The sequence below is a fragment of the Mastomys coucha genome, unplaced genomic scaffold (genome assembly GCF_008632895.1).
Source record: "Mastomys coucha isolate ucsf_1 unplaced genomic scaffold, UCSF_Mcou_1 pScaffold22, whole genome shotgun sequence".
Classification (NCBI taxonomy): domain Eukaryota; kingdom Metazoa; phylum Chordata; class Mammalia; order Rodentia; family Muridae; genus Mastomys; species Mastomys coucha.
Genome location: NW_022196905.1, coordinates 189,184,180 through 189,195,432, shown reverse-complemented (window position 1 = coordinate 189,195,432; position 11,253 = coordinate 189,184,180). Strand labels below are relative to the sequence as shown.

The 11,253-nt window shown below is 42.5% G+C and overlaps 1 protein-coding gene across 16 annotated transcripts in view; it reads left to right on the top strand.

The window, feature by feature from the left end:
* Positions 1–11,253, top strand: part of Tenm3 (teneurin transmembrane protein 3) — a 1,282,613-nt gene that overhangs the window by 829,118 nt on the left and 442,242 nt on the right. For 15 of the 16 annotated variants that reach the window (XM_031339793.1, XM_031339799.1, XM_031339798.1 and 12 more), the window contains one exon: positions 5,228–5,543. In XM_031339793.1, the coding sequence (XP_031195653.1) occupies positions 5,312–5,543 (232 nt within the window). In that variant the 5' untranslated portion in view covers positions 5,228–5,311. Of the gene's footprint in view, positions 1–5,227; positions 5,544–11,253 lie in introns of those variants that run through there. The other variant, XM_031339794.1, reaches the window with a different exon arrangement.

The window sequence follows — 11,253 nt, the reverse complement described above, 5'->3', positions numbered from 1 at the left end:
TCTGGGTTGTTTCCAGGTTCTGGCTATTATAAATAAGGCTGCTATGAACATGGTGGAGCATGTGGAGGATGTAGTTCTTACAGAAGGCAGATGTTAGAAGACGTAGTTCTTACAGAAGGCAGATAGTAGAAAACGTAGTTCTCATAGAAGGTAGATGGTAGAGGAAGACTTTGACCAGCAGGCTCTTTATCTTTGGGATATTCGTGTTCATATTTTAATCTCAGCTCTTGGAATTTTAGAAGTATAGTTGATTTTTAGCATGTTAATGGTAGGTCAAAATTGTAATCATTGGTGTCAAGAATTTAAAAAGATACCGAAACTCCAATTAAAATTAAAATTAAGTTAGTTCGATCAGACTATAAAGTGAATAAATAAATTAATGGGAAAAATCAGGTTAGAGTCTAAATGTAGTATTTTGGGGTGTATTATTATTGTTGTTGCTGTTTCTGAGACAGAGTTTCTCTGTATAACTGCCATGGCTGTCCTTGGACTTCACTTTGTAGACCAGGCTAGCCTCAAACTTACAGAGATTCACCTGCCTCCACCTCCCAGATGCTGGGATGAAAGTCATGCACTACCACTAACTGGCTCATTATCATTTTTATTAAGAATGTTTTGTATTAAGTTCAGTGTTCTGCCAGGTTCAGAATATATTTATACACCAAACCTTGGGGATGGAGAAATAGTTGAGTGGTTAAGAGTGTTGGCTGCTCCTGTAGAGGACTAGAGGTTGGTGCCCAACACCCTTGTGCAGCTACTCACTACAGCCTGAAACTCCTGCTCCAGAGGATTTGATGCCATCTCCTGGCATCTATGGTATGCTGCATGTGCACACATACACACACACACACACACCACATAAATAAATTGATATTAAAATAAGTCTTTACTCTGTCTGCAGTAGAAATTATGGTGACCCTCATCAGTGTCCATAAAACTGGAGCCACCTGCCTGTTCATTTATTCGTTTAGTCAAACCTTTCAAAGTCCAGACGCTCCTTCACTGCTTGCTGATGCAGTATGACCCCAATAAACCCAGTGTGAAATGAAAGCATCCTAAGTCATAATACTCCAAGTACATTAAGGCCATTTAACATCCTAGCACAGAATATGGTCTGTCCCTCACCTCTGTGACTTTAAGGAGCTGAGCCCCACGGTGGCTGCCCAGCATCATAAGAGGCCTTTCACCACAAGTCACGAGCCCATGAAAAGCTTAAAGTTCAAATAGCATCTACTGACTGTACATTGCTTGGGTGTCATCACGAGTTGTCAGAGCACCGACGTAGATCCATTCTGTCAAGATATCCATCCTGAGGAACAGGTAGCTTAGTAATGTAGATGTTTCAAGTGCAGCTGCAGCCTCCAAAGTACTATCATTTGTGACTGACTTGTTTTTCAGGGAGGTAACGGAAATTAGCTGTATCAATATAATGTTGTTCTCATGTTGTTTCACTTAAAAAAAAAAAAAAAACACTCTTGGTTAACTCGCTTCTTCGCAATAGCTTCATTTCTGAAAGGCTGCACCCTCCCGCCCCGGTTTGTTAAGTTCTTTGTGTGGAGTCTGTGCACAATGACCTTCTCCTTTGTGAGAGACCAGCAGTCACTTTCAAAGGATGTCAACAGCTTAGAGCCTCCCAAGCACTTGCATGTCTTAATCTTCTGCTTCGCAGCCTTGAGTAGAGGAGATAACCCAGGAAAACCGCCCTTTGAAATCACATTGAACTCACTGACTTCCATCAGAGACCTGTCAGTAGTCCTGATCATTGCCATGTCGATTAGATCCTCAAAGAGCCTGAACTATGTACCAAAGCAGAATGAGTGATACAAAGAACTACTCATTGTTTTGAAGGTCTAAGATCAGATTGCCTGCGTCTTTGATAGCATATTTGATTTATCTCAGCAATTTAGAATTGCCTTGCAAATAAAACTTAGTTATCCTGTGTTATAAATGACCTATAATGTTAGAGTATTGGCTGGACATGATGGTGCACTGTCTCTGGTGACCCATATAGATGGGTCAGCATACACAAAGCTGAGACACGAAAGATCACAAGTTCAAGGGCAGCCTGGCCCAAAGAGCATAGCAGAACTCCCACTTACCCCCCTCCAAAAAAATTAACTGGGGAAAAATAAGTTCTAGACCTCTCTGCCCGCTAATGGAAAAACAGACAAAGAACAAGGCTCTGAAAGAAAGGCTGAGAAGTAGCTCATAGTGTGGGACTTCCCTACCATACCCAAGGCCCTGGGTTGGTTCAAGCACCATAAAGCAAAACAAGAGTTAGCTTTAATTTTAATAGCTTAACATTTAATTAATGTACCGATACCACAGTATATCTTATTTTTGTGATAGTACACTCACGTTATCATATCAAAGAACTATGTGAGTACCTAGTCTATAAGAGTATAAAATTGTACCATGAAAATTACAAAGAGCATCCTTTTTACATCTAAAAGTCAATTGCACAGCATGTCAAAGCACACCATACTTTGGGTTGTGGGTTTTACTGATCACCGTCATTAAGAATGATAATTTTTAAACAGATGTAAGCTTAGGATGAGAAACAGAAGTTCTACAACACCCTAGAATTCCAAATATCTGTTACTGGAAACACTTGAACTATATTTTCTGGTCCATTAAAAGGCTTTTTGATGACCATTTAATTTTGAGAGACTATATAGCCTTTCCTCCAATGAGCCAAACACTAGTTTAGAAAGGAACTTCATGTTGAACTTAAGACATATTTATTCAGTGTGTCAAATGATGAAATTATAGCAATGTAATTTAAAGATCATTAAGGCCAATTAATGTCTTTTTCTTAAGATTCCAAAAATCAGGCCACTGATCACTGTAACAAAGAAATTGGTATTTTAAATGGAGAAGAGCTATTAAGGAAAAAAAAAGAAAAAGAAAAAAAAAAGAAAAAACAAAAGCGAAGAGTGATGACCCCGGTCATTCAGAAATTACATTTCCTGTAAGGTGAGAGGAGAAAGAGAAACAGATTGGCCACCAGTTTCTCTCAGGTTACTTTTCATAGGAAATAGAGCTGTGAGGGGGACCGCCGTTACCACATTGATGGAAACTGGCTCCTTCAGTGAACTTGAATGAACTTCATTCTCACGTGGTTAGAAGATAATCCCATGGTTTTTGCTCTGAACCCTAGCAGGCATGGCTCATTTGGAGCCTGGTGTAGGAGCCTAGTCCATGTTATAACCTCCTGTCATTTCTATTTAGCAATCCCACTGGAAAGCATGTTACTGTTTCGCTCGCTAAATGGAGGCTCCATATGAGCAGTAACATTTTTTGTTCAGTCCCTGGTCCTCTGGGAAGGCACCCAGTAAACGGTTCCCTAAAATAACTTTTGTTTCATTACAATAATAAAAATAAGGAAACCCATTAATTTTCTTATAGTCTCTGTCACTTTGCCTTAAGTTCCTTTTTCATATTAAGCTGAAAAGAAAGCCACAATAAACATTTCAGGTGTTATTAAGAACCATTAGAAGAATCCCCAAGAAAGTCATGGAGTAGTGAATCGAAAAGAGTCAATGAAAAATATTACATTAAAAAAAATACGGTCACAATAAAGGAAAAATGATGGCAAAATCACGATCCTCTTTGAACGGTATGAAATAATTGTAATTACTTTGAATGGCCTGGCTCACTGCAGATGTAACAGACATGTGGAGACCCATTTGATTAGTCATCAGTGTAGTGGGGCATGAACTTTGAAGTAAGGGCTTGGAGGAGTATCCCAAATGTTTCTAAGCAAGCACAGTGGAGTTCTGTGATCATTCCAACCCAAAGCTTTGCTCCATGTTCAGTAACCGGGTGGAAGGCAGAACTGAAAGAGAGAGGTCTAGGAGCTATCCTTGTAAGCAAGAACAATGGAGATTTCGCTGACAACTTGATGTGGGCGATTCTGAAGCCACGAGGCTCCACGTGGCAAGTGTACTAAAGAGCTGTGTGATCTGTCTCCTGATAGTGGATGGTGACGAAGTGGAAAGACCATTTTGCACAGAGCATCTCCATGGAAGATAATGCAAGCCATAGCTCGAAAGATCCAGAAGCAAAGAGAGGACCCTGGGGCTAGCCAGGAGTCTGTTTCAAGTTGGTTATGTAATTACTGGGATAAAAAGTACACGGAAGAAAAGTAGGGTTGGGGTGGGGTGATAGCACCAAGGATTGAAGAGAGCGCCCCTGGGAAACGGCAGGTTAAAAATGAAGGATAGCGTGAGACACAGAAGAGGGTCATAGAATGCTGATTCGCCCTGGGCGCTCTCCATCTTCCAGCTCGAAGCAGACCCCGAGTCCTTCCCCACTGTCCAGCAAACTCAGGAAATAGAGCTGCTAAGCAAAGAAACAGTTTCTTGCCCTGCTCCTTCTAAAGGAATCTTGCTATCAGCAGTTACGGGGAAGAAAAGAAAGAAAGTGCCCCCATCAAATTAGCCACTTGAATTGCCTTAAATGTCAGGGTAGCACTGATGAAGTGTACATGCTCAGGAGGAAAATCAGTGCGTTTAACAAGAGGGGCGCTGGCTCTCTCCACAGTTGAAGACATTTAGCTCCTTAACACATGGAAATTACCCTCTGAAAGCAAAAGTCTTTGTTAAAAAAAGAAAAAAGAAAAAAAAAAGAATAGACTATTCAGTTCATTTGATGAAGTCCCCACTGTAAGAATCTCCCAATTTGTTCCTATGCTTTAAAGAGATGAAAAAAATAATAATATGTTTTTGAGTTTTTTGGTTTTTTTTATTTTTTGGTTTTGTTTTTTGTTTTTTGTTTTTTGTTTTTGCCGGGGTTGGGGGGGGGTAAGGAAAAGAAAGGTGATTTATTTGCACAAGAGGTACATGCTACAGGCAAAAACTTTTCCACCATGGAAAACTGAACAAATTGTGGAAGCCAATTTTTAGCGGGCTTTTATAGTATTATTTCAGCTCAAGTTTAATTTTTAATTTGTATTAATGTGTGTGTTTCTTGGGGGGTGGGGGTGGGGGAGGAATCCTATAACGTGTTTGATATGAATGCCCAGGGCAGGATTGTGTCTCACCCGTTGGTTGATACAGATATGTTAATATAAGAGATATGTTAATATAAGACTATCGATTTCGTATTGAAAGTGGGATCCCAGCTAGCAAACCTGTTGTTGAGCCCATCCTCAGCTAAGAAGGCCAGCGAGGTCTCGGTCTGCGGATGCTTTCGCTGACGTCATGCCAACCTTTTCTTTTCACAGAAAGGCCCCGCGTGAGAGCTGAACTCTGAGCGCTCAAGTTCTAAGAAGCCGGACCGATGTGCACAGAGAAGGAATGAAGGAATTATGGATGTGAAGGAACGCAGGCCTTACTGCTCCTTGACCAAGAGCAGACGGGAAAAGGAACGGCGCTATACAAACTCGTCCGCAGACAATGAGGAGTGTAGGGTCCCCACGCAGAAGTCCTATAGTTCCAGTGAAACCTTGAAAGCTTTCGATCATGATTCTTCACGGCTGCTTTATGGAAACAGAGTAAAGGATCTCGTCCACAGAGAAGCCGACGAATACACTAGACAAGGTAGGTACCTGCTCTAGTAGAACAAGTTGTCCGCGCGCGTTCTTAACTTAAGAGGTGCCCGGGATTGCCAGCCCTAGAGAAAGGTATAATTTTCTTTGCTCTGGCTGCTGGTTCTGATTTTGAGATACCCAACAGGTCACAGAGTACACCAAAGGGAGGTAGAAAGCCACCCATGAGCCATGGGCTTAGAGAACCCGGGTACTGACATACATGGATACACATGATACATGTGTGAGGTTGAAAGTTTTGCACATGATCAAAGTTTCAAGTTTTCCTAGTTGAATGAACACTCACAAACATTGCTTTTAGAGTTAGAACATAAGGAAAGCAGGTATTGAGAGGGAAAAAAAAAAAAAACTCATAAAAACCTCCTAAGGACAGGGTTAGGATTCTAGATTATCTCATGGTCCATCCAGCCCAGCCCTCCATTGGTGTCTATCTTAAGCAAGAGTGAGCCACAGGATTCTCTTCTCTTTCTCCCATGCAACCTCATACCTTAACACAATCTGTTTTCCCATAACATAATGGCTTGATCATTTGCATATATTTCGGGAGCACTTCTACACTCCCTTTTTCTGTCTTCCTGTCTTGCCAGTGAAGGTGAGTCCTGTAACTTAGTTTGCCATCCTAGAATGACTTACGGAATGACTTCTCGTAGTTAAGACAATGGTTTGTCTTCAGTAAGGCAGACAGTTATACGTTGTTTTGCCAGTATTGAGATGTAGGCAAGATTTCTACCTCCCCACCCCCAGTGAAAATCAAACCCTCTTACATGTGCATTTAAAATTCCATCGGAATCAGTGTCCCTTGGCTAATTTAACTGGGCAAACTAGAAAAGAAAAATGGAACTTTGGTAATAAAGGATGTATGTGTGTGTTTCCAGTCACCTCCCTGGCAAAGTCACTAAGGACTTGACATTAGGATGGGGAAAGCATAAGGATCTTTAAAAAGTGACAGTGCTGAACATCTGTCGCTCAGGATTCTAAAACATTCCCACGATCCCTTTCTCGTCTGCATTACTGGAGGAGCCATCCTACAAAACCTGAGAGGGGTGTCCATGTGTCCAAGTCAGTTTACATTCTAAAATAACTTCACTGGATTGCCTCAAGGGTGATCCCCGTCAAAAGCATGCTCTACTAAATACTGGTGTGAAATTTCACGGAGAGGGAAAAGGGGGCTCCAGATTTTTAACTCGTTTTGAGGGAGAGACAGAACACATATGGCTGTGCACTCTTGGTAAGTCAGGGAACATTCACACGATCCATATGTATACCAGATAATAGAATGCTGAACCCAAGCTTTCCTCTCATAGTGTCGGCACAGCTAAAAGACACTGTCAATATACACTTTTCACCATTTTTTAAAAGTAGACAATGCATGCCATCTGAAACCTACATGAAGTCTTGCTTTATATATACATATGCATAAACACATACACATACACATTCACATACGCATACACATACATATACATTAAAAATAACTGTTTGGTGCCATGCTGTGGGAAGAGTGGTAGAACCACGTTACATTGGTGAGCACTATTAGGAGACAAGTCAGTCGCACATGTGGCGCGGAGCATCTGAGAGGCTCATCCCCACCCCAAGCCAGCATTTCATTTTGGCAGAGCGGAGGATGCTTAAACAGGTTAAAAATAGCTCACTTGAATTTTCACCTCCTAGGCAGTGCTAATCCAGCGCAGGCTGTTGTTGACGGCATTGGCGACACCATCTGTGGAAACTGCAGAACCAGAGTTCTTAGGGGACCAAGGAGTACCATTACTCAGCCCCTTGCAAGCTGGGGAGCTAGTGAAGGAGAAAGGGAACTAGGCTGCAGATGGAGGCCTCTCATCTGGATCCTGGTGGAAGAATGGGGTGGGGGACAGGTTATGAGCACAAGAGACAGGAAAAGCCAAAAAGCAGTGCTTCGACATAGTAGGACTCACTGTTCAGGCCACTGAATTCATTAAAAACATCAGTGGGCTGTACAGCTAATTCTTGCTCATGTGTACCTGTGCGGACCATGCCCTAAGGTCGTAAGTGAGCTGTGGGTGGTCACCTGATGGAGGCCCCACACGATCTCACCAACGATGGAGATAGTAAGGCTTGGAGAGGCCCATGGCTGGCTCTTCCCCAGCTGAGAATGGCCTGAAGGGGAACCTTTGAACTTCCAGCCTCTAGTGTTGATCCCCAGAGCTCTGTGCAGGTGCCAAAAGAAGAAAACAAGAATAAAAAATGCCACTTACTTTATCACAGTAGATTTTCCTCAGTTTCCCATTACAATGGGATGGTGTGGGTAGAGAGAAGTGAGCTCATCCAAGCCATGAGTAGGAAATAAAGTTGATCCGATTTTTTCAGGTGGATGAAGATTAGCACTAGGAAAACCTTGTAAACACACCCTTTCATTCTCTCTCTCTTTCCCCCTCCTCCTCCTCTCCTCTCTCTCTCAGCATGTGTGTGTGTGTGTGTGTGTGTGTGTGTGTGTGTGTGTGTTGCGTACCTATGAAAGCCAAAGGTTGACCACAGCCAAAGTGCATTTCCCATGGGTGCTGGAGTCTGAACTCAAGACTTAATGCTTTCAAACCAAATAAGCCACGTCTGCTGCCTAGACTTCTCTCTTGTCTTCCTCATTATGGCAGGATTGGTAGGTATAGGTATAGCAGAGAAGCAAATAAGCAAGTCTGCTACCAAATTATGTTTTTCTTGAGCAAGCACAATGGAAAAATCCTCCCAGGCTTTCTTTTGCTTTGAGGCTGACAAATGTCAGTTTTTCCTTACTGACTATTATGCTGTGGGATTAATTATTTAATTGACAAAATGTGCTTCCTGCCACTGCTCCTGACACCATACGCACAATAAAAATGAAAGATTAACAATATTAACAGTAGCCAGAGATCCTTGAAACAGTTCCCAAGTAGCATGCTAATTTAGCTCCTCTGCAGAGTCTTAAAACAGGGTGTCCCTTGGATCCTATGTCCCTCTACCTTAAAGGACACTGGAAAATGCCACGTCACCTGCAGGAAGGGATAAGTAGAAACCCCCGTTGATGCAATTACATGGGGACCTCATAATGAGAAACCTAGGGTTTTTATTTTTATCAACAGATTTTTTTTTTTCCTGGCCTATCATCACATTTGATTTTAATCAGATTTTTTATGGCTTCACTGACTGGCAGGTGACTCCCATTAATTACATGTTATATTTAGATGCTGTAAAGCTGGGATGATTTCAGTGTCACAGTCATGGGCAAATGGACTGGATCTTACACAGATCTCTCTCTTTCTCTCTTTCTGTCTCTCCTGCTCTCAATTTCTCTCCCTTTCTGCCTCCATCTCTCCTTCCTTTCCTCCCTCCATCACTCCCTCTATTCCTCTGCCCCCCCTCTCTCTGTTTCTCCCTCTCTCCCCCATCTATCTCCTTCTCTCTCCCTCCCTGCCTCTCCCTCTCTCTTTAAATCTCCTGAGGTTTTAATTTTGGGGGGGTGGGTGGGAAGCAGAGGAGTGCAACAGAAGGAACTTGTCTTTCTGTAGCTCTGCTGTCTGTAGGTGTGAGGGGTTTGGGGTAACTGTTCTGCATTCTTAGATACTATTTTCTTTTATTCCTCTTTGAAGAGAATTTATCTCATTGGGTCAGAGACACATTTCTCACAAAACAGCTGTCTCCCATCAGCTCACAGTCTTGAAGAAGGAATAAAATAAAGGGTCTTTTTTTTTTTTCATGCTAAAGCTGTCTGTGCTATGTGCATATATGCCTCTGGTATTCCTGACCAGACAAGAACATGGAATAGTGGTTCTAGGGTTGAAATTTGAAAGGCACTTTCTCTAAGATTAAGAAAACGTTTGTTCTCTGACCCATAAATCTATAAAGGTTTCCCTCAAACCCTCACCCAGAAATTGTCCAAAGCCTAAGGGTTGTGAACTTTAGAATTTTAAAACACACATGCACACACACACACACACACACACACACACACACAAAGTTACTGTGTGTTTTTAATTTCTAGAATGGCCACAGAGAGAAAGCTTATCAGCACCAACACTGTATCTGTGCTGATGCAACACGGCAATCAAAATCAGAAGTCGATTTGTAAAGGAGTGGAAAGGGAGAAGCAGAGGGAGGACAGGCTCTGAGTGGGTGCTAAGCTTGCCTCACCTCAGGTCATCCCAGCTGTGTGGCTCCACCCTCAGAAATGCGTCCCTTTGGAACTTGCTTTCCTCTTTAGTCTTATCACAATGTGGTTCCCAGTGCCTCTGCTCCCGCAAACATGCAGCATTACCTCAGCCATGGTTAGTCCAGGTTCAGTTCATGCATGCTTTGGGGGAGTTCTGCTGATGAGAGATGAGGAGGAAGAGGAGGAAAGAGGAAGGAACCCTGGGTGGGCTCTGCCTGAGCTAAGACTCCCTCTGCAGTGGCAAGGCTAAGATTAGCATGGTAGCCAAGTGCTAAACCACCTAGCCTACACCATCTTTTATGTAGAATTCTGCCCCCCCCCCTGAAGCAAAAGGACACTAGAAGAGTAGCTGAGGCTCCCTGTACATGTGGGCCCAGGATTCTGGCATAATAGTGGCTTGAATGATTCCCTCTTCCACACCTTCCCCCCTCACCCAACTGTGCTGAGTGATAGTCACTGGTCCACGGTGCCAATAGGATGACAAAACTCTTAGGGACCTGAAGGACCCTACGTGAAAGCAGGGACTCTTTTCGTCTGTGCCACTTGAGAGTTCAGAATGGGCAAAGACAAGAAAGAATGCTTTTGGGGTTCCAGACAGAGGCTGATCTGCCTCTGAAATCACACTTACATAAGTAAATGTCTGCTCACAGGGATACCGGCTTTCTTGTCCCCTCAGGGAGGAGGGAAACCTAAGCTGATTTCTCCACTCTTGGTAGTATGTGAATGCCAATACTGAGATCTACTTCAGAGAACAGAAAGTCCTGTTCTTAGCACAGAGTAGGACTTCCTGTGGTTTCTCATAGGACCCCAAGAAAACAGCCTGCTCAGTGGTACCCAGCAAGCAGTGAGCAGGATACGAGGCAAAGAAACAGAACAGAAGGCTTCCAAGAAAAAGGAATGGTGGAGATAAGAGAGCATGATCAGAGCTAAAGTAGAAAACTGTGGGGACTGAGAGATGGCTCATGGTGGAGAGCGTGTGCCCTGCTTGCAGCAGGTCTGACTTGGTTCCTAGCACCCGCACTGGGCAGCTTGCAACACCTCCAGGGGATCTCACACCTCTGGCTTCCTTGAGCACCCAAACTCACATGCAACATACCGAGACATAGACTCATATACATATACATTATATATATATAATATATATATACACTCATGTACATATACATATACTTATAAATATATACTTATATATTACACATATACATACTTAACTATTTGTAATAAGAAACATGGACAGAAGCCTGTAACAATAAACTTACAACCAACGAAAGCAAAGGAGGTCAAGTACTAGAGGGTAAATAACCCACATAAATATAACTTACAACCCCAAAACTAAGCTAGCCTGGGGATATGGCTCACTAGGAGAACATATGCTTTGACCCTGAATTTATTTCTCAATGCTAAAATTAAAATATAAACAGGTAAGATAAAATAAATAATTTGTAAGAAAAGAGTATAGTCTTAGTTCAAATCCAAACTAATGATTTTAAGTGACAAAGAAATTGAATACCCACTGGACTAAAGAAGTAGTACCCACAGAAGT